This window comes from Coffea arabica, chromosome 9c (genome assembly GCF_036785885.1).
Source record: "Coffea arabica cultivar ET-39 chromosome 9c, Coffea Arabica ET-39 HiFi, whole genome shotgun sequence".
Taxonomy (NCBI): Eukaryota; Viridiplantae; Streptophyta; class Magnoliopsida; order Gentianales; family Rubiaceae; genus Coffea; species Coffea arabica.
In genome coordinates this window covers 5,899,916-5,923,888 of record NC_092326.1, presented here as the reverse complement: position 1 = coordinate 5,923,888, position 23,973 = coordinate 5,899,916, and the positions used below count along the sequence as shown (strand labels likewise).

The following is a 23,973-nucleotide window of genomic DNA, read 5'->3' as shown; positions in this document are numbered from 1 at the left end:
TGATTAGGGTGATTCTTAGTACTTGACTGACTTTCGAGGACTATTTTGATCTGATTAGTACAAGTTGGAATGTCGAGAACGACATTCTTTTAAGGGGGGAAGTTTGTGACGCCCGAAAGAAGAGAAAAAGGAAAAATTTCTGGTGAATAGTGCTCTTGACAAATCTGGCCGCAAATCCGGCCAGTTCTTGGCAGGATTGCTGGCTAGATTGTTGGTGAATTTTGAAAAAAAAAATAGATTCGCCACTACCTTGAATCCGGCCGGATTGTGATGTGTCGCCTCAGCAACCAGGTTTGATCGGCTATTTTTCCTTCATTATTATCTTGTTTTGGCTAAAGTTGGTCTTCATTTTTGCTCCCTCTTGCCCGGCTCTCTTGAGAGGAAAAACAAGAGAGATTTCTTCATTTTTGCTAGCTTCAATCTTTGCTCAAATTTTGAGATTTCAACGATGGTTTTGGAAACTACTCCATAAAAGTGTGTACTAAGGAGTTTAAAGCTTTTGATGGAGTGATTTTTGGAGAAGAAGCTCTAAGCTATTATCTTTCTTGAGTTTATAAGGTACCTTATTGGAGAATTCCCTTTTTGTTCTAATAATGGTAAATTAGTGACTTATATTAGCTAAATATGTGGTTTTGTGGAAGATTTTATGGTTTAAAGTAGAGTTTGATAAATTTTAGAATTTTTTGTGATTTTTCTGATTTTATATGATGTTTATTGTTGGGACATGGAATGGTAGTTTGATATGGTGTAAAATGAAACTCTTGTATATTAGTTGTGGTTGTTTGCGAAAATTTCAAATTTGTGCGAAAATTTCAGTTTTAGGGTTTCAAATTTGGGGCTTTCTTATGGTTGGTTATTGAGCTTTTACTTGGTTAAGATTTAAGGGTATTGTGGCCCTAATTAGGTGTGTTTTATAGTCTATGAATTATATGTGTAATTATGATTGAATTGAGATGAATATTGGTGTTATTTATAGGATGAAAAATAAGGAAATTAAAGGGAAATGCTGTCCAATCTTTGAGAGCATTTGATAGTTGTGTTATGTGAAATATTGATGTTATATGTGCTAGTTTCAATTGCTTTCGGAAATTCCAGCTTGTATAGGTCAATATCAATGTTAGGGTTTCGAATTGGGGCTTAATTATGATTGGTTTTGGAGCTATTAATTGGCTCATATTGAAGGGTATTGTGGCCTAATTAGATATGTGGTATATCTTATTATTCGTACGTGTAATTGTGGTTATATACAAATGTTAGATAGAAGTGTAATTTCCATTTACCATGTTTCTGGACTTAACTTGGACTGCATATTTATCAATGTTTTAGAGTGAACCAGCTATTGGACAAAACATAAAAGTTGTAGAGATATGAGTTACCTACATACCTGCAAAATTTCAGGTCGATTGGAGTAATGTAGCATGTAAAATGACCAAAATACCCTTGACTGCCCATAACCCCTATTTCACGGACAGTTTCCATTTTTCTCTAAGATCTCAGTTTTTTACCATGAATGTGTATGATTTGGCTTTGGAGGCCTTCATAAGAAATGTTGGTATATGTCTTAGCTTTGTAACGCCATAAGATTCGTTTCAATCCGATAAGTATAACTTCAATTGTGATTAAAATGCCAAAAGGTGATAGGAACTTGATGCTTTTAGAATTCCTTTTGTTTGACATGATATTTGTGATCTAGGGTTTGGACTTGAGCAAGGCAATGATATATGATGGTTGAGGTTCATGATCCATGATTGGTGAGTGATTCCACAACTATTCCAAAGTTACTCTTCGAACTAATTGCATTGATTACTTTTCGAACTAATTCTCACATTGGTTACTTGATTGCCTATCATTTGTGTTTGTGTGTATGCTATGACATGATTTGGCTCCATTGAGTTCTTGGAAAATCTTGTGCTTAGAACCAACGTCTCTCCACTGTGGATTTGGAGCACCGATGGCTCCCTTGTACTGTTTGACTTACTGGATCTCAGTTTGAGCATTGGAGTTCTAAGTATAATGACTTCATTGACTCATACGAGCAATATATGAACATTTGATCACTGATCCATGACATCATCTAAATGCATTATTGTGAAACTGGTTGGATTATTATTTTTACTGGACACTCGCTGAGTTTCTAACTCACCCCAAAATATATTTTCTTCCCACGGGGCTCGAGGCAAAGGAAGCGCTGGTATTAAGTTCTTCGTGTGACTGGATGGTTTATCTCCTGTACAGTTGGAGTTTTAAATTCATCTTGTGTAATAGTTGGGATTGTATGAAGGTTTGGAATTGAGCGAATGTATGTGTACGTTCCACGCTTGGGAATTAGTATCCGCTTCGCTTATGATATGTAAATTCATGGAGAATTTGATGTAATATTTGAGATGTGCGTTGTAATTTAATTGAGGACTGTAGTGAGTGAGTGAGTCCTGGTGAGAGTTGGGCAGGCGGTCCGCCGAACCCTTTGGTTCGCCTTAGGGAGAGGTGAGGCTGTCACTGTTTCGACATGTCGGGAACAGCTCCCAAAGTAGAACCATCCCTTCTCGTTCCCACTGTTCTGAGTTCCCCAGTATCGCAAATTGTCTCGAAGAAATCTAATAGTCAGCATCCTTAAGTCGGCTTTCAATTGCTTGACATAGATCACCACCCGACCTTCAAGAGGGAGCGCTGCTGACTGGTGCTTCTAAACCCAGTAGATGTTGTAACCTCGGCGGAAGGATAGGCCCGCAGCAGCACCCTTAACCTGGCCTCGCCTACAATGCTCTTGAATAAAGGGAGCTCGCTATAATCAATGGCAGAAAGATTTGGCGAAGCTCGAGAAACTACCACACCCTCATCCTGCAGCAACTTGGCCCCAAAAGTGTAGTTGAACAAAGCCTCCGAGTCTCCTGAGGACTTGGAGAACCCTATATCCTTGAAGTCTCCTAAGATATTCTCTCCAAAACTGGTCACCTCCTCTATACTAGTGGTTTCCTCTTCTAACGAGTTGGGATTCTTGACTTTCTCAACGTTTGGCCTCACTATTTTTTTGTAGGTTTGAACTATTCCAACCAAAACTAAGAAGAGAAGATTAACTTACTATTTCTTAATGAAGTGCTCGGCAAAAATTTGCTCGTGACAAACACGTTGAGTTATCACCTCAGATATGCAATTACAGTTTAACTTGTGAAAATAAACTATAAATCACCCCCTATTTATAGAAGGGGAGGAAGGTAAAAAGGCAAACTTTTCGAACTTCGAAACGCCTGCTTGTCCCTCTCTCTACATTAAATGGCTGACGATTCGACTAACACCTCCAAAACAAGACACGTCAATCGCTCTCAAGCTACGTTTCACCTTCTCATAACCCAAGGTCTCAACACGTTTCTCTTCTGGATTGCGGAATATAGTCTCGGATGGAGCATCGGTTGAACTCACTCTACCCAAGGCTGGGGGGCTTATGTGGGCACCTTGGTCTTCCTGGGTTAAATCCACCCCGTCCATACCCCTAAATGTAATATATTGTACCAATATATTATTATCCTACTTTCTTAAAATGTATTGTTATATGGGATTTAACTTGTACACTCATAGCTCTTATTCTGTTTCTTACTTAATCTTGTTTTGTCTCTTTTTAACCCAAAAAAAAGGTAAAGAAGTGATAGAATGTAAACTAAGTAAGCCAAATATTATGAACTTGTATATAATTTCTATTCTAAGTACAAAGATATTAATGAAAACAAATTGAATATAGTTTTCAAATCTAATTAAATATCATCTTTTTTATATAATACAACCACTACATAATAATTAATAGAAATGAGTTTAGAGAGCTCCAGATAGACTAGACATGCCTAGTTGAGGGAATGTGTGGAGTCTTAAATAGAGAAACCTGCAAATCTTCGTTTTACTATGATTTGGAGTTTTTTTAATTGATAATAGTCTAGCTTTCAGAAATCTTGGCAAAGATAACATTTGACATGAAAAAGCTTATCCATTTAGTTCAAAGAAAACTAATAAAGTTATTGCTATATCTTGAGAAAGCTTGTTAATGCTCTCCCCACGATGTTATTTTTTTTTTTAAATGTAGCAATATTATTAATTCGAACCAAAAGTTACAATAGTAGCAGAAATTACGCAAGCCCAAACCCTATAACATCCTGAACTTCCTAATTGAAGGCACTCCTAGTTTATCTAGCCGGATTGCACCACGAGCCATCTGTGGAATCATTCGGATGTGGTCATAAACCCTAACTTTATGCTCAGGGTGAGCTACTCCCACATTAGATAGAATGTCAGCAACATTGTTCGCAACCCTGTAACAATGAATTATCCGCGGGGATTCACCCAGCAACTGCCAAATCTGCCCCGCCTCCCGCCGGACATGCCAAGGACACTGACACTGCTTCCGCGGAATCCCCACCAAGACCAAGGAGTCTAGCTGGATGCCCACAGTACCAAACCCCTTCTGAGCACACTCGCGAAGCCCAATCAACAGGGCCATAGTCTCCGCCCGTAAACTAGAGGTAATCCCTAGAAAGGCCGAGAAAGCAAATAGAGGGCTTCCTGACGAATCCCGTAGGACACCACCACCACCACCCAGACCCGGGTTACCTTTTGAGCACCCGTCTGTATTCAACATTAGCCTCTCGACCTGTGGAACTGCCCAACGTATCAATTGGAAGCCAAACGTGCGCGCTGGGTGAGAGGACCATTCATACAACTGAAGAAACGTATTGACCCCAACCTTGCCCTTAAACTGAATCTCCGCCAGCAACTTCACCTCTTTGAATATGGCCTGAACAATATCTGCCGACTGCAGGGGTTTATCTTCAAAAACGGCTCTATTCCTAGCCTTTTAGATATGCTAGCAGATGAGACTAGGAAGAATTTTGAACAAGAAGCGCCTCCTTTCCGATCGCTGCTCCACAAACCACCATGCCGCTATCCGAGCTCGGAGTAAGGATCCCCACGATGTTATTTATTTTAAAGTAGATGTTTTATTATTTGTCTTGAACAGTTTTCTAATAAAATCTCCTCTTCCCCTACCAAAAGTTTTGTCCAAAAACTTCCTTCTCTTTTATAATTTCCTTTCTTTCATTTCTTTTTCAATCATTTTTTGTGGTAACTTGTTATAAATTTTTTGCAATTGTACTTCTTAGTTTGTTATCTCTACCATGAATTATTAATTGATAATCAACAAGAACAAACCTATCATTAGTAGCAAAAAATAGAGTGGCATGTGGCTTTTATAAAAGTAAGATATAAAGAAATTTTTTTATTAACTTTTTGGAATGTAATGTAGGAAGAATCAATTTCAATGTACTATCTACGCTACACAAGTAGAATCAGACATGGTGCATTGTTGTTAGCATGTCCATCTACCTTTACTATCCTAGGATTTTACAACTCAAAATTACAAATCCATCAGGACAACTAGGTTATCTAGAATATTAATTGAAAATTAGATTCTCCTAAAATTTTTGCCTATGATTCAAGAAAGTAGAGAATGTTTTGATAATTTAAAATTTAGATACTATATTAACTGAATGTAAATTACTTATGATGTTCTCTTTAGCTCTAAGTCAAATATGTATTTTAAAAAAATTAAGTTTACGGTATTGGGCTTAATACCGTAAGCCCAATACCGCCTGCCTAAAATTAAGTCAAATATGAATGTTGGATGAATGATAACTATGCATATCATAAATCCAACGGTGATAGTATATACACTGTCAGTACATATAAGATTTACTCTAATAGTATTAATACACAATCTTGAAAACCATAAATTTTGATTGAGGAAACTTTTTTCTGTTAATATTAAATTTCTTAATTCTCCATATGTTTTCATGAACTATTGGGTACAAAACAAACAAATGACCATACTTTGTATTTATCATAGGGTTTACAATTCTACAATGGAACCTATAATCCAATTCTATTTGATTTCAATCGATTCAACGTAGATTTCCAAATTTAAAAACAATGACAATGGCCAGAGACTCTTGTCATCATTCGTGTATCTATCTAAGATTTTTAACTTTTGGAGGAAAATCTATTCTAGCTTAGTTGATAATATAAATTTTCCACATAATCTTGCAATTTTTTTCTTTTTCTTTTTTATTTCTAGTAGATTCAACTATACTTTATCTAATACTTTGTGAACCTATGTAGCAACTAAGTTTGCATTTCAATTATAAAACTACTATATTTTTATTTTAGATCTATATAACGAGTGCCCATTAGACATTCAGTAAAATGTATGTGTTAGATATTTTGGAAAGGCAAAATTAATTCAAAAACATGTATAAATGCAAGTGAGGATAATAATTGTTAGTGAGTATATATATATATATATATATATATATATATATATGGTAGGTTGATTGAAATTTAGACGTATTAACGGGTTCTTAACAATGGGCACTTGTTAAGATGTACTTCAAGTGTTAACTTTCTGGAAAGATAAAATTAATTAGGAAAGTTATAAATGCAGTGAAGGGTAATAATCCTTAATGTGTGTATATATATGATAGGTTGAATGATATTTAGGTGTATTAACGAATAATCAGTATTAGTAGTTGCATTGAGAAGTTGTGAATACTAGTTTGATGAATTAAAATGGAGAAAGAGAAGAGGAATAAAAAAAGGAAAAAAAAGGACAAAGGAAAAAAGGAAAATTAATAAATTATAAAACTTATTCTTATGTTACCAATCATTCTATGGGTGCCACACAAAAATTCAATCCTGTTAAATAGCTTACCATGCACCCATCCATAACAATATTGATTGTGTAATTTGAACCAAACAGCTACAACTTTATGTTAACTAGGAGGGGATCACTGCGCGATGCGCGGTGTTAATTTCATGTTGCCCAGAAAATGCCCAGATTTTCAAGTGGAGATTTCATAAATCATATGCATTGCATTTAAGTTATTTGGTTATAAAATGATTAAGCTTTTAAATAAGCAATGTTGTAAGAAAATGCGAGTAAATAAAGGTTTGCATCTAACATGGTGTCGAGAAAAAGATAGAAAAGAAAATAATTGAGGCGAATAAAATTGAAGCTCATCAGTATGATTTTGCTTCATGTAGAGATGGGATGGAGTGTTGGGAGAAGTAAATGGGAGATTCAAAAATATTAAACAATGAGTAAACACTATTAATTTTTTCTATTATTCTGTGGAGCATTGATTAGCTGTGGTGGTTCTAAATTTACAACGAGCATTAATTTTGATGTGGTTCAATCGTTTCTATATTGTTTATCCAATTCTTTGCATGTAACACGAAAATCGGAACAACTAACACAACAACTCTGGTCAGAAGAATGGAAGTGTGATACATGGTATGAAGTAGGTGTACACTGAGAATGAAGGGGGTTCATATTTTGAAAAAGGATCCTCTATGCAACAATCTATCTTCACAGTCAATGGAAACGTTCCCTAACCGAAGTTTATTGTTGGGAGAATGAAATAACCAGTTGACAAATAGAAAGGTGGAATTCTTGGCGCACTTGACTTTCATGCCATAACAGGCCATTTATATGAAATTAATTACTGATTATGCAGAAAAAGGTAGCAGGAAAACGGTGAAAGCATGCAAATTGCCCAAACCTGGCGATCTAACTTGCAAATTGTTGTGATGACAAATGTTGAATTATTTGGCAATTTAGTGTCATTAAGAATACAACACACCGTAATTGGACAAGATTAGGAAGTACATAATAGGTCCAATGTACACAATATGATGCATTGAAACAAAAGTTGTTCACTATCTTTACAAACAAAACCTCTTATTTAAAATGTAAAAGGTACATAATGTCTACAATAATATGTATCCAAAAATGAGGCTAATAAATAATCACTATAGATCCATGCAGGACAGACATAGAAATAATTCCAATCTTGATTCTAGGGGTGCTTGACACTTCAATCATGATAATGCAAAGGAAGCGGTAAGAGTTCTTTCACTCTTTGGGTTTTGACTCATTGCTAAGCAAAACAAGCCAAACAAATCATTAAGCATTCTCTCAAATAATTTACTTAATTTGAACTCAAGCCACACAATCAAATAATAGTAAGTATAAAGATATCTGATTGGGCCTAGAACAACAAAGCCTAAAGAAGTGTCAGATGTTTTAAATGAGGTCCTTTAATCTCCATATCTTGACTAATAACCTGCACATAGAACAGTAGAAACATATTCCAAGGAAAGTGAAGAAAATTCTCTTAACAAATTTAGCAAGTCAGCAAAATGTTGAACTCAAAGTCATAGCTCAGGAAATCCTCATCAATCCATTTTAGCTGTGAAGGGTAAAGACAAGTTACATTAAATAGCTATCAATGATACAGTCAACCAAACACAGTAGCTCTAGTATGGTAAAAGAATATTGAAATGGTCAAATAATAGTGAATTTCCCAAAGAATAGGAAACTTAAATGACCAATGCTTATCTTAGCGCCAAGTAACCCAAGGGTCTTTCTTGAAACTCAATCTCTAGCTTTTTCTTAACATTTTAATCATTACAGTAATGACCATAATGATTTCAGTATCAGTATTTCAACTTGCACTTTTTCGCACACCTTTCTTCTTTTCTTTTACGTCCCTCCTCATACTGCCAATGCCTCTCATCCTTTTTTCAACAAGTTTATACCTATAAATATTGAAATTCAAGAAATGAACCCAAAAGGTTAAAGATGAAATATACAAATTAATTACCAAGTAAAACTTACTCTTAACAACAAAAGTGTAATCAATTTATAAAATTAATCAATGAAAAGAAACTAATGATTCGTTATTCAAAAGCCCATCAAAAGAAGATGACATTTTCACACTACAAAATAGTCTATCTAGATAGCCAAATAAGGAACCTGACATGCTATGGAGTTCCAAATACGGATGCGCACAATATCTGCTCAACCAAGTCACCTAGTTTAAGATATTCTCACCTATCAATTAAACAGAAACTCAATTAATTAGAACTTATACTATCATTAAAACCCAAAAAAGGAAAAACAACAATAAAAGGTGAACAAACACCTACTTAAAGGCTATCTTCACCATTTGTTTATTCCTGGACCACAAATAAAGATTGCTTCTTCCTATAGTGGATACCAGAAAAAGAAGAAAGAAGAAAGAAAAGGTCAGAGATAAAAATCTGATGGGGAAAAATTTATCCCTGAGAAACTGCAATGGCAAAATACCTTCAGTTGTGTAGACAATCATCTCTCTCGTCTTACTCTCAAACATATACTACTTTAGAAATATTGACTTGTCCTAAAAGATGCAGAGACAGAAATTGCATGAAGACCAGGCCCCATATTCAATGAAAAAACAAGAAAAGAACTAAAGGATTCAACTTTTAACTGGGCAAAAAATGATTCCTGAACCAGAGTGTAGAGGTTTCTTCGGAAAATCTTTAAACTTCTCTGCAAAAGTGAAATTGAAAAGTTTTTTGTTCCATATTAGTTAATGTTATTTATCATCTAACTTCTGATTTAACAGATGCACTTGATATAATTTTGGCAGATTTCATTTTGACAAGTAAAAGGATTCACTCAAAGCTAGTATTTAAAAGAAGAATATTAAAATCTAAAAAAAAAAAAAAAAAGGCCCAACATACCTTGAAAAAAATAGGAGCAAGAGTTTTACCACAATTTTTTGCCATCCTTCACAAACCTCTGTCATAGAGGGAAAGAGGGAAAGGTCACAAATTGAAAAGGAAAACAAACCAGAGCAAAAACTTGTTGGGGTAAAAAGTTTCTTACCACAGAGGTTGTTCTTCCTTTTCTTCCTTACTCTGTAAAAATGCAAATTGTAATATGAGAGTATAAACGAAGTAAAAAGACGGGAAAAATCACAGATGAATGTGCGCCAAGAAAAGAAGCAATCAGTGTTTCTATAACAGAGGCTCTAGAATGCATAGGTGTTTTAGGAATTAAATGCTTCTAGAATGCTTTAAGAAACTACTATAACTCATACTTCCTGTCAAATGACACCAGAAAAAATGTTTACAGAGGAAAACATTGATGTTCATGCCTATTTTTTTAGCTAAAACCAAATAAATTCATCTTCCTTTCTATAAAAATAATAGTATAATCCAATAAAATAAAAGACAAAATAAAAACTTCAAGTGATTTGAGAGTATAGACCGAAATTAAAAGGACAAAGTTTTTATCGGCAAAAAATAAATAAACAAATAAATCAATAGATAAATAAAGCAGAACAGACCTTTGGAGGACAGAAAAGGATGGAATATATCCACAAGTACTTGCATTTGCATCCCATAAAAGTTTCATCTTTTTCCTGCAAAGATAATACTATAAAAATTAGGAAATTGGATAAATAAAACATAAGAGACATAAAATAAAATAAAAAATCTTAAGATATAAAGATTAGAAGATCAAAGTTCTTATCGCTAAGAAAATAATTGAGTAACAGATATATTAAACCAAGCTTTATTAATTATTAAGCAAATAAAGACCATTGGAAGAACAGAGAAAAGTTGAGTAAATCTACAAGTTATTTGTAGCTCATCTCATCTAACGAGATCAGAAACAAAAGCCAGAAAATTGAAGGTCATCTGTGGCTGTTGTTGACCTTAATTTTTAGAGAAAACAATACGGAGAAAATCGGAGAGGTATGGAAGAAATGTTGGTCCGCTGGTGAGTTTGATAAGAGAAGAAAGTAAGTGATAAGGACGGAGAGTGTTTACCAAGCCCTAGTCCCAATCGTACAGAAATCAGAGGAGGAAAAAGATAAGAATTTGATGGTAGTAATCCTCGAGCCACTAACCAACCTTCAATTGATGTGATTTTCTCTGCTACTGCACGTCTTAGATTGGATCTAGTGGATAAAGAACAAACAGAAAAGAGAGTTCGTGTAAATGAAAAATCGGAGGGGTTAACCAAAGGACTAAAACCCAACCAGACGAGAGAGAGAGAGGAGAACAGCGACAAACAAGGGAGAAAAAGAACCCTTCTAAATTGTGATGTATCGAGCCATGCGCTAGTCCCATCCTCGGCAGAATACGTCAAAAAGAAATAAAACCCTCCAATATTTCTCTAGTTGGGCACGTAATTTTGGCATGAGGAGGACGACCACATTTTAACCAATAACAGCTTGACATATCAGCAGACGACCACTCTTTTGCCAAAACTCATTCGTGCTTTTACTATATAGGTAGAGGATTGCTAAACGTCTGAGCAAACAAAAGAATCCACGCGTGGGAATTCGTACGGCTGGATGACCATCAATTGAAAATTAGCACGGGTGGATGACCACCAATCAACCAATAACAGCGCGCCACGTCAGCAATTGGAACTCAATTGGAAACAACGGCATTCGCGCATAGACTAGATATGTTAAAGAGTGGTTGACCATTATTTGGCTGCCAAATTGGCCCTAGACAACTGGTATTAACTAGGGGTGGCAATTCCTGACACGATCCGAAAACACGACACGAACCTAACACGAAATTAATGGGTTTGGGTTGAGGTTTCGAGAGTTCGGGTCAGAATCGGGTCGAACCCGATGAACCCGAAAAGAAAACAAGTCAATTTCGGGTCAACCCGTGGTGACCTAATATGACCCGATGTGACCTGTTTATGAATTAAAACTAATTTAATAAACATAAAAATTATTTTATCTAACTAAACTAAATCATTTTTTTTCCAAAGGCATTAATTACTTAATCCTAAATGAATTTATTTAACTTGTGTGAAGTTAAAATTATTATATTTGGACAAATAATATATTATGTTATTTTTTACTTTTATGCTGTTTTAATTTATTTTATATTTGGTTTGGGATAAAACACTTTTATGGTGTTTAATTTATTTTACATTTGGTTTGAAATTATTTATTTAAATTTTTATTACTTGATGATGTAATTAATTTTGTGAAAAATTGATTTTATTAGAAATTACAGTGATAAATTAATAAATTAAAATTAAGTTTCGGGTCATTTCGGGTCGACCCGCCAACCCGCCAACCCGAAATTTTCGGGTTCGTGTCAGGTACCCTGACCCGTTTCGGGTTGGCGGGTCTGGTTCGGGTCAGCAGGTTCTTTGTTATACTTAAGCATCAACCCGACCCGCGTAACCCGAACCTGACCCGATTGCCACCCCTAGTATTAACTAAACTAAACTAATCACTCCTTAATTAACTGCTAATAAGTGTTCTTATTTTTTAAAAAAAATTGCTAAAAAGTGGTCACCTAGAGATTTCAGCCTGACTGAAAAAGATCCACACTTCAGCTAGAAAGATACGCATACATTGTCAAACCTCGTGAGCCCCACTTCTCCTTCACGCGTGCTCTTCCATCCAACGGCCACATTTCCGTCCGCATTATACGGAAAGCGCTTTACTTTCCTTGATCGTACGGCTACCAATCTCGGCCTTTGACTCCTTCCTGTCGTTACACTTCCCAAGATAATAAACAACCCAATTTACGTGCATCACTCACGCCCGCAAACACTCCCGCACTAAACTATCTTTCTCCCCCATTCACACACAAATTTTTGCAGACTAAAATCTAGCAGGAAAATTCAAGATTTTTGAGAGGAACCCAAGTGTTATTTTCCTTTATCCTTGGTGGGTTTCTACGAAGATCTTTCTTCTTGTAGAAATATATTTAGTTTTAGTGTAAATATGTACTGGGTAGTGGGTACTTGTGGTTCTGAAGTTTTATTTTTGGATGCTATACGTTAATTTAGCTTTTGTTGTTTGCTTACTGGCTCATTGACAACTTTTTTATGGCAAAATTTGAATTAATCCAATTATTGTGCCTGTTAATCTTTGGCTTTTGTTGTTTATGTGTGTTGATATATGCGTATATGTGCAATAGATTAATGGATGGTCTTTCTGATTGGATTTTCTCTTTTACTTGTTCTTGAATTTTGATATATATTCCTTTGGGTTGGATTAATCTTAGTGCTATTTTTTTTTTTGGCCTTTTCGTTTGAGTTGAATATTATTGCAAAACAGTTTCCATTTGCTTTTGTTTGTCTTCTCTGGTGCTCAGCTATGGCTACTTAGTCCAAAATTAACTGCGAACGGTTGTGATTGTTAGTTGTGTTTTGCTTGAAGAGTCCATGATCCCAAGTACCGTATAGTATTTTTACTGCTGCCATTATCCACTCAACTTTTCCGTAGAAGTACACATAATATGGTGTCCATTCTAACCTTTAGTAGTGCGAATTAGCGCTGCTATTGAATTGAATCGAACTCAGATTCACGCTCGAATCGAGTTGGAATCCAAAAGTACTTGACATGGCTTTTTGAGCATAACTATATACTTATCTTATTTTTTGTATTTTGAATAAATGAAATCTCTATGATATCCATTTTACAAACAATTATAGCTAGTTTTATTTTCTTATTTAAGCTCGATTAGGCTCAAAGACAAATTCAAGCTGGAGCTCGATTTTTACAGTAGGTGCTTGATCAATTTTGAGCATGATAAATTTGAGGCGAGCTTGGCTCAACTAAGCCAAAACTCGACTTGGCTCAACTCTTTTGTAGCCCTAAGTGCATAATTCCGCGAATGAGTATCATTGGGCATGTGGCAATTAAGAATTTCCTCATTTGAAGTAATTTGTTCTTTTTCCAATTAACATTTTTTGTTATCCGTGTAATCTAGCAGAGCATAGGACAACATCTTCTGTTAACCAGAGCTGAGGAGGAAATCAACATGCCGTGGGCGTTTTCATCTCTCAATTATTGTGGGAAGTGTGTGCGCTTGGTTGTGTTCTTTCGCGTGATTCTGTAATTTATTCTTTGGTAAGAATTTTGGCAGCTTCTGCCTCTTCTTTTACGTGTGGACATGTTAAATCTTTGTTGAAATTTATTACGCACGTAAGCATTGTGCAATAATCTAAATTATTAATGTAAGAGCAAATGAACTGTGACTTCAAAATTTTGGGAAATGCTTTTTATGAATGTTGTGTAAGTTGAGAAAAGAATATGTTAGATACATGGGGTTTCTCCGATTGTTTCTTGGACAGATTCAGGTTTTGGTTTATTTGTATTTTTCTTGTTGTATTGCTGAATCTTATATCTGCTTTCTTTGGACTTGAATTTCTTATCCTCTGCTGGGCTTGTTTTAACAGGTTTATCTCTCAAAGTCATTATTTTGCTCTTGGCTTTTTGCTGCGTTCAGTTGTACTGAGAATGTACATTGCTGTCGGTACTGAGAAATATCAAGCTGCAAAGGAAGTTGGAAAGACTAAAATGAGTGTCAGGAATATTGTTAACTGCCAATTGATGCAAGTTTGTCAGGTAAATTGCTTAGTTAATGAATCTTGGGTTCAGCAAGTTGCTTGCTGGAGTTTTAGGCCGGCATTATATTTGCCCTACTCTACAAGGGACCTGGATTTGTTGGACTCTTTTGTGCTTATTTTACTGTTCTTTCTTATATGAATGTCCAGAAAATGTAGTGCAGATTGCTTGTTTTTCTCTCTTTCGAGCAGTTTCTTTTTTAGGTCATCTTTGTAGAGGTACTATGTGATGTTCCCACAATGGATTTACTGGCACTCTTATAAATTTATTTATTTTTGGTAGTTACCTATCTTTTTAAGAATTATTTGCAGTGGCTGTGTGGGCATTGTCTTTTTATTTTTTCCTCTCCTTTGTATGGCCAAGAAAAAGGAAGTAGAAACTGGAAATTGGTTCTATGAATCTAAATGAACAATTTTCTTATATGTGGCATGTTTTCCGATCCATTATTCCCAGTAGTAGCCTCAACGTTTGCCTTTGTAGATAGAAGCCTGACTGTTTTGTCTCAAGCAATGATTCTGTTCTTTACCCCCTGCATTCATTCTGTTTCTCTCTGAGACTTGTCTTTCTCTTTGCATTTTAAAACCCATGTGACTGCTCAAATCATTAGTCATTTAAACAATTAATGCACACAGGAGTGTGTGTACTTTCTTGGTTATAGTTGAGTCCATAGGTTGCTTGGGAATAATAGCAATAGCTGATGAAGTCACTGTAATGTCTAATTACCTCACCACCAGTTAAGAAACTATTATATAATGTTCTTATCTGCTTTAATTACTTGTAATTGTTAGATTATTTCCAGCGTTAGTGAATGAACTGCTTTATGCACCACTTAGTGTTTAAGTGGGGAAAGAAGAAATGAAACCTCTTTTTCATATTTTGATTGTCCAGTTCTGCTTTCTTCCTTCTTTTGCTTGTCAAATGATAACGCTTGTTATGATGGACTTTTGTTGCTTGCAGGCTGAATACTTCCGTCAATTGCTTAAACCTGTGACGTAGCTGGTGTGGTAGAGGCCTTTGGATACTGGGACGGGTGGCTTCTTTCTGTCTTTTGTCATATAAAATTGAAAAGGAAGTTTCCAAATATTTGGTGTTCTGATTGTTCCAGACCGCAACTTTAGCTGTGATGGAAACACCTTAGGTTTACTTTTTAGTTTCCTTGTACTTTTGGGACCTGCATACTTGTCTATTGGAACACATTTGCATTTTACAAGATTTCTCATGCAGAAAAACCAACAACTTTTCCCTAGAAAACCTTTCCTCAGTCCTGCAAATGAAGCAGGTGGCTACATGCTTAGTGCCCCTATATCATCTGTCTTTGGTGAAACCATTTGTCCGCCTGGTGCGACAGGTCTGTGGCCTTTACATGATGTTGAATTTCGGCCCTCTGAAGCCTGCCCCAGGAATTTCATTATCTTTGACCAAACTGATAACAGAAGTCAAATCATGCTCCACCCAGCTACTGGATCCAGATTCTGTTATCCTGGTTCAAACACATGGGCTGCTCCCTCTGAATACAAGGCTATCAAGTTTGCAGACAATGAGCATAGAGAAGTTACTTCTCTGAAGGAAGATTCAGATGATATCAATGCATTATTGAGCTCAGATGATGAACATGAAGAATGTGATGATGACGAGTTGAGTACAGCACGCGCAAATGTCTACTGTGGAAGCAATTCTCCTGATTCATGCTCTAATTATGAATCTCCTCCCAGAAAAACGAGGATAACTTCTTCAAGGAAGACATCTGGAGATATCAGTAGCTGCACTGGAAGAAAACGTCAGAGAATGAGGAAAATGGTCAAGGCATTACGAGGAATTGTACCTGGTGCCCACCAGATGGATACTGTAGCAGTTCTCGATGAAGCTGTTAGGTACCTTAAGTCTCTCAAGGTAGAAGTACAGAAGCTTGGAGTTGGGAAATTGAAGAGCTACGCTTGAAAAAAGTCTGCGTGTACTTCTAATGACCGTAATGCCTCATTTGCCTTTTATCATTTTTCAGTCTCTAATTTTATCCTCCAATAAGAGAATAACGCAGCCTTATACTTGCTTATGTTATGGGATTGTCTTGAGCTTCCTTGTATAGTTCTGCCAATTTGTACGAGTTGCAAGCCATTGGTTCTGTGACTTGGTACTTGAATGTATCTATGCTTATTTTGCACATATGGAGGACAATAGATGCTGTTTAATTTAGCTTAATCTCTTCGATTTGCTGGCTGTCTTTTAGACTTTAATTTTCTGTAAGGCTTTTATTATTACATTGTGGTCTTAGGGCTATTAGACTCAAGTGATGATCAAGTAGTAACAAATTACTTGCCGCCTTTTAGCCATATAAATGTTTGTTGTATTGTATGTTTATTCCGCCTTTTCATGCAGCAAAGCTATTATAGCAATAGGAGTCTCAGAATTCTGAGGTATTTGTTGTTTTAGTAGCTAATGTGGAAGCATCAGCTGCAAATTGTAGTGACACATTTTCTGTGCTTCCCTTGATGTTTCTTCTTTATTATTTGTTTATTTTGCGTTGCTTGCGAGTTCCGAACTCATGACCTCGTCTGTTTGGAGTTATACTCGAATCCCAAAGGTAATCAACATTTGGTACTGAAAAGGAATGAGCGGCTAAGGGAGGAACTGTTTGTGGTACAAGATCATCCTTTTGATTCCTTGTTGGGAAGGAACATGAGGCTGCAGAGATGTCCATTGAAAAGACTTTTCCAAGAATAAAGCTAGGGTAAAATGGTTTCCAGGAAGGCGATTTGCATGCTGCTAGTTTTTTCTAGGAAAATGTATAGTAGTACATCATGCTCAGACTAAGATCCTGACCCAGTTTATACACAGATTGCACAGGATGTTCATATATGTTAGTAGCTGGAAAAGAAGTACAGAGATCACTTGAGCTTTTGGATGATTGTTTTAGAGTTAGCTACCTTCTATTTTTCGTTCGAGTAGGCCTTGGCAGGTCCTGGCATTTACTGTTTTTCTTTGTTTCTATTCGATAAAGCATAATAAAATAATTAAAGAAACAAAAACAATTAACATTGGTTCACAATTGTAAAAGTAACACACTCAAAACAAGAATTTAGGCTTGCGAGTTCCTTGCTAACCAAAATCCTTACTTCGTCACCAACAAGACGCATGCCCCGGTTGGCACTTTCGCTGAATATGATGAAGAAAAAGGGAAGCTCAGAAAAAAGGGGAAGCTCTAGAGGGTCATTGCACATTTTCTAAATGTTTTTCCTTTTTTTTTTTGCAACAATAATATTTCTATAATCTAATATATCCTATTCTAAAGGGAGAGAGAGCCTAAAGAAACTATATAAGAGACAGATTTGATTAATCAAAAGGATGTATATTTTTCACTGCACGTGAGATTCGAACCTCCGATCTACAGTTCGAAGAGGGACTTAGTTGCTTTTTGGCGGTGCCAAAGCTCACTGGTTTGAACTTCTTACTTAGCGTGTGGTCGCAGAATTCAAAGTCTCTTCATACCAGAATCTGTTTGGTAAACATTGGTCCCACAACCATCCGCCACCCGTGAACCCGCAAAAGGATAACAGCCCACTTGATCATTGAAGTCATGAGCCGAAAAGAAAAATGGCTGCCTCATCTTTTGGCCATTCTTGGCCAACTTGCATTTATATATACATTGGGACATATCCAATGTGGAAACTACATAGGAAAACCGCGTTCTACCCAGATCTACCCACCAAGTGCCTTCACATCTACAGTTTTCCATTGCATTTTTTCTTACTACCATAATTAATTGATTCTGGATAGGAGTTGCAATAATTGACTTGGTTTGATAGTGATGAACTGATGATCAATATAACAATCTTTATGCATATTATGCCTGTGGAGAGTTGAGGCAAAGTTACATGTCCAGCTAAATAAATGGTATGATGTTTGTGCTTCTCATGGAGGTAAAGACCAGCACAAATTTGATCCAAGTAACTAAGATTTAAGTCCTATAAATTAGAAGTTCTGAGTTTAAATTCTTCCTTTTCCCTCACTACTTCTTAAATTCTACCCCTTCATTTCTCTAAAAAAATTTTAAAAAATTAAAAAAAGATACTTGCACTGTTAGTTTGTTGCGTCTTTATGAACTACTATATTTTAATTAGTTAATTCGATATCACTCATTTTCTTGCTCTCTTTTCAATTGTAAACAGAAAACTTGTGAGCTTGAACTTTAGATATTTTATCGTTACCATTTTAAAACAAATATTTTCATTCGAATGACACCATTGCATAAACATCCATAAGAAACAGGGAAAACAACAATCCACCTTTAGTCACAAGCAAGCTTACGAGCTGTCACCTACTTACACTGGAGGACACATTGACTTGGTAATGTGACTGTGAATTTTGTCTTAATTTTGCAAGTGGGCAGGAGTAACCCCTACTGTATTTTGAATTTCATACGCTCATAGGTTTATAGGACCGACTAAGATGTTTCTTTAGTTCAAGCATTCTAGATTAAAGCCGGTATTGGTGTTTTGTTAAGGTTCAAAGAATGAAACTCCTGCGTGCTTTCTGAGTGGTTGACTCAGTAGTTATCATGAAGACTCCCATTCTTTGAGATGTAAAACAGTTGAACTTACCTTAAAAAAAGACAAGCTTGAACAGATAGCTGACAAACTAGTGCATATAAATACTTAGTAATACTTCTTGAACTGAGCATTGCCTAAAACTTTCAGAAGCAATGACACTTCAAAGAGTCTTTCTTGCAGTATTTTTACTTTCAACTGTCTTAGTTGGGGTTCTATCAGTCTCAGAACCAATCTTGAAAGGTGAAGTTGAGGCATTGAGAGCATTTAAAAGCTTGATCAGAAATGATCCACTTGGTGTACTAGATGATTGGACTGATGCCAACCATCATTGTAACTGGTCAGGAATTGCTTGTGATTCTTCATTCAATCATGTCATATCCATTTCCCTGGTTGACAAGCAGCTCGAAGGTGAAATCTCTCCATTCCTGGGCAACCTTTCGAATCTCCAGGTTCTTGACCTTACTCTGAATTCATTTACTGGAAATATTCCTCACCAGCTGGGGCTCTGCTCACAGCTTACTGAACTCACCCTATTTGCAAATTCTCTCTCTGGTGAAATTCCAGCAGAACTTGGAAACCTTAGAAGTATACAAGCAATAGACCTTGGAAGCAATTTCTTGAAGGGAGCCATCCCTGATAGCTTATTCAACTGTACATCCTTGTCAGAGCTAGGTCTCATCTATAACAATCTCACTGGCAAAATACCAGCAAAGATTGGTAATTTACTGAATCTTCAACTTTTTGTAGCTTATGCAAATCAGTTGGAGGGTCCTATACCTGCTTCCGTTGGGAAGATGCAAGCATTGCAATCTCTTGACTTAAGCTTTAACCAATTATCTGGAGCAATACCTCCGGAAATTGGAAATCTGACGAGTTTGCAAGTAGTTCAGCTGTTTTCCAACTCTCTGTCTGGGAACATTCCTGCTGAATTCGGTCTTTGTTTAAATCTAGTTGCAATAAACATATATATCAATCAGTTCAGTGGTAGCATACCTCCTGAACTTGGAAACTTGACCAACTTAGAATTCTTGCGTCTGTACAGAAATAAGTTGAACTCCACAATTCCAGACACGTTATTCCAGCTCAAAAAATTGACCCATTTGGGACTCTCAGAGAATGAATTAACTGGAAGAATAAGTTCTGACGTAGGATATTTGAGATCATTAGAAGTACTTACACTCCATTCCAATAGGTTCACTGGGAACATTCCTTCAACCATAACAAACTTGACCAACTTAACATATCTGTCTTTGGGCATAAATTCATTGAAAGGGTCAATTCCTTCAGATATAGGGTTGCTAAATAAATTGAAAAATCTTACTCTGGACAATAACCTTCTTGAGGGGTCTATACCCTCTAGCATTACCAATTTAAGTCATCTTCTTGGAACAAGTATGGCTTACAATAGACTTACCGGACTACTGCCTGTAGGGTTGGGACAATTATCAAATCTGACATTTCTCTCTGTCGGGGGAAACAGACTTTCAGGCCGCATCCCTGATGACCTCTTTAACTGCACTATGCTTCAAGTTCTAGATCTAAACAAAAACAATTTCACTGGAATAGTTAGTCCAAATATTGGCAGACTGTCCAATATCCGGCTTCTCCGACTTGGAGGTAATTCATTTCTGGGGTCAATCCCTGGAGATATTGGTAATCTGAGTCAAGTGATTGATTTGCTCCTACACAATAATAGATTATCTGGCTCAATTCCTTCTGAACTCTCAAAACTTGCACTGCTCCAAGGCCTCGCTTTGCAGAACAATTTGCTGGGAGGTCAAATTCCAGACAATCTTTTTGAGCTAAAACAGCTCACAGATCTTCGGTTACAAAACAACAAGTTCGTTGGTCCAATCCCAGAAGCTGTCTCTAATCTCAAGTTACTTTCTTACTTGGATATGAGTGAGAACATGCTTAATGGAACAATTCCACAAAGCATGCAACAACTTGGCCGATTGATGATGCTAGATCTATCAAGAAACCTTCTGGCTGGAGCTATTCCTGGTTTAGTAATTGCAAGTTTGAAAAATTTGCAAATACAACTGAATCTTTCTCACAATTATTTCAAGGGACCCATTCCAGGTGAAATTGGTCAGTTAGAAATGGTGCAGGTGATAGACATGTCCAGCAACAACTTGTCAGGAAGAATTCCCGGGACAATTAAGAACTGCAGAAATTTGTTCTCCCTGGATCTTTCTGGAAACCAATTCAGTGGTAATCTTCCAGGAGATATTTTCATTCCTCTTGAAGAGCTCTTAAGATTGAACCTCTCAAGAAATAAATTAGATGGTGAACTTCCTTCTAGTTTAGCAAATCTGACGCATCTTCAGTCACTAGATCTTTCCAAAAATAAGTTCAATGGCACCATTCCTGAAAGCCTTGGCAATCTCTCAACCTTAAAGTTTCTCAACCTTTCCTTTAATCAGCTTGAAGGCCATGTACCAGAGACTGGTATATTCCGAAACTTGAGTGCCAGTAGTTTGGTTGGGAATGCAGCCCTTTGTGGAACAAAGATTGGCAAGCCATGCAGCACTGGCAAAAATCTGACTAGTTCAAACCATTTCAAAAAGAAAACTGTCTTCATTGTTGTAGCACTGGGACTAGTTTCTATAATCTTTGGTTTGTTGCTTCTGATCTCTGTACTTTATCGGAACAGAAAGAAGCAAAAAGCGAAAGTAGAAGAGAACTCGGTACCAAAATATCCTTCAGCCTTGCCTCTCAAGAGATATAATCAGGAGGATTTAGACAGTATAACTACTTCATTCAGTCAGGATAACATCATTGGCTCCAGCAGTTTAAGCACAGTGTATAAGGGCAAACTTGATGATGGGCAGGCAGTGGCAGTAAAGGTATTGAATTTACAGCAGTTTTCAGCTGAGTCAGATAAATGTTTTGATAGGGAAGTCAAGACTTTGAGCCGATTGAGGCACAGGAATCTTGTTAAGGTGCTTGGCTATGCTTGGGAGAGTCGGAAGATGAAAGCTTTAGTCTTAGAATATATGGAGAATGGAAGCTTGGACAAACTGATACATGACCCTGTATCTACCAAATCCAAATGGACTATGTCCGACAGCATCGATCAATTGATCTCGATTGCCAGTGGATTGGTGTACTTGCATTCAGGCTATGATTTCCCCATAGTGCACTGTGACTTGAAACCAGCTAACATTCTACTAGATGGGAAGTTAATACCCCATGTGAGTGACTTTGGGACAGCTAGAATGCTGGGTATTCATCTCGAGGATGGAAAGAGCCTTTCTACAGCATCAGCATTTCAAGGAACTATTGGCTACTTGGCACCAGGTAAATTCTAGTAGTTTGATTGTAAATTCTGTCAACTACATAATATTTTCTCAATTTCATATATTGTAATTGCATTTAATCACAACAAACATATCAACACGAGCTGCTTTCCCTAATAACTTTTTATGTTCAAACATATTCTACATGGATCACAACCAGACGCCCTTGCCATAGGAGTATCAGGTTTATTTTTTTCATATTAATCTTCACAATCAAAATGTCTATATTTGTAAAAGATAATCTCCACATCCGTCAGGAATGAGACTCATAATCGTATCAGATATGAAAAGAGTCATTATACAATTACAAGAATGACTCAATAGATACCATTAGCAGCCTGTTCTCTCCACCCCATGAGAACTGATATGTAGGCACATCAAACAGAACTCACAGAACAAATGAATATTGAATAGCATCCCTCTACTCTAGTCTACATCAGAGAGTCATTCTTGTGAGGTGCAGCTAATGACAGCATCATTTTGTGTTTATCAGAGTTTGCATATATGAGAACCATTACCACAAAAGTGGACGTATTTAGCTTTGGCATAATAGTGATGGAGCTGATTACAAAAAGAAGGCCAACAGGACTTACAGAAGATGAAGGCTCATCAATCACTTTGCCTCAACTAGTACAGAAAGCCCTTAAAAGTGGTACCAAGAGGCTACTTCAAGTTGTGGATCCTCATTTAGTTCCCTATGTCTCAAAGAAGCAGGAGGCAATGGAGGGACTTCTGAATTTAGCCTTATCCTGCACCAGTCCAGATCCTGAGGACCGCCCTGACATGGAAGAAGTGTTATCATGCCTCTCAAAGCTACGTCAACTGTCATAAGGATCCTGAAAATACAGCTCGACACAAAGATTGCAACTTTTGCCATCTTTCCTTCGTCATGGAAATTGGTATATTTGGGCTCATTAATACTCTGGAAGAGTGTATATTGCTCTAAGATAGGCATCCAGGCACTAGTTGCCAGAGAATCATATGTATAGCCAGTCTACTATTTGCAGTTTCTAGCAATTTATCTTACATCAGCAGATTGCAATTGCAGAAATAGAAAAGATTATAAAGACACATGCTTTGGTGAAGAATGGTTCTTGTACCTATGAAAGATCAGGTTGTTAAAATGTTTTCCTTTTGTTTATCTTGGTTTATACTTGACCGCAACAAAATGTTCTACACAAGATTGATATTTACAAGCATCGCCTTTCTTTGCTTACAACAGGTTGCTGTTTGGACCATCTAAAAAGGAGAAAAGGATCAAAAGAATAGAAAATATTCATGAAGTAGTACTGTACCTCGAATTTTCATTTGATTTCGATTGACCTGGGGTTAAATCCTGGTATATATATGCCAATGCATAAACAAAGGAAATAAATTTGATATTAGCAGTAAATCCTACTTTCCAAAAGGACATAATCAAAACCAGATCAGTTCAGTATTTCTGAAAAACAATTGTTGAATCAGCATAACAATGGATATGATATGGTTCAGTCAGACAATTACAGGAAAAGGAGGTAGCCTAATCTATCGGCGGATCATTATGCAAGAAATCATCAATAGTTGTAGGAAATTCAAAGCCTTGAAATCCATCACTACTACCCTCTAAAGAACTAAGAAAAGCAGCTTTACTGAGCAGCAAATGTGCCAGCCTCAGTGGCTCTTTCTTTTCCCCGCCACCATTCATGAAATGCTCAATCCAACCCTCCAATCTCTGCAATTCCTTCACACATTTTGGCCCTTTAACTCCAACAATCTTTCCATAAAATTCATCATCACAACCAAAACAAGAATCAAAACCAGAGCCATCCTTCTTGAGCTCATTTTCATCTGGCAAACCCAAGAGTTGCATTAATAATTCAATATCAT

The 23,973-nt window shown here is 36.5% G+C and overlaps 2 protein-coding genes across 4 annotated transcripts; both read left to right on the top strand.

Moving 5' to 3' along the window:
- Positions 1-12,415: 12,415 nt before the first annotated feature.
- Positions 12,416-16,457, top strand: LOC113708926 (transcription factor bHLH144-like). Of its 2 annotated transcripts, none has more exons than XM_027231650.2 (4): positions 12,416-12,575; positions 13,627-13,763; positions 14,093-14,261; positions 15,219-16,457. In XM_027231650.2, the coding sequence occupies exon 4, from the start codon at positions 15,480-15,482 to the stop codon at positions 16,197-16,199; it is 720 nt and encodes a 239-aa protein (XP_027087451.1). In that variant the 5' UTR covers positions 12,416-12,575; positions 13,627-13,763; positions 14,093-14,261; positions 15,219-15,479; the 3' UTR covers positions 16,200-16,457. The 2 variants fall into 2 exon arrangements, with proteins under 2 accessions (XP_027087451.1, XP_027087452.1); XM_027231651.2 differs by having other exon boundaries at positions 12,427-12,575; positions 13,624-13,763.
- A 2,229-nt stretch (positions 16,458-18,686) lies between these two features.
- Positions 18,687-23,248, top strand: LOC113708676 (uncharacterized). 2 transcript variants are annotated; one of them, XM_072064931.1, is made up of 3 exons: positions 19,114-19,254; positions 19,370-22,108; positions 22,601-23,248. In XM_072064931.1, the coding sequence occupies exons 2-3, from the start codon at positions 19,600-19,602 to the stop codon at positions 22,936-22,938; spliced, it is 2,847 nt and encodes a 948-aa protein (XP_071921032.1). In that variant the 5' UTR covers positions 19,114-19,254; positions 19,370-19,599; the 3' UTR covers positions 22,939-23,248. The 2 variants fall into 2 exon arrangements, with proteins under 2 accessions (XP_027087043.1, XP_071921032.1); XM_027231242.2 differs by having other exon boundaries at positions 18,687-22,108.
- The last annotated feature ends 725 nt before the right edge of the window (positions 23,249-23,973 follow it).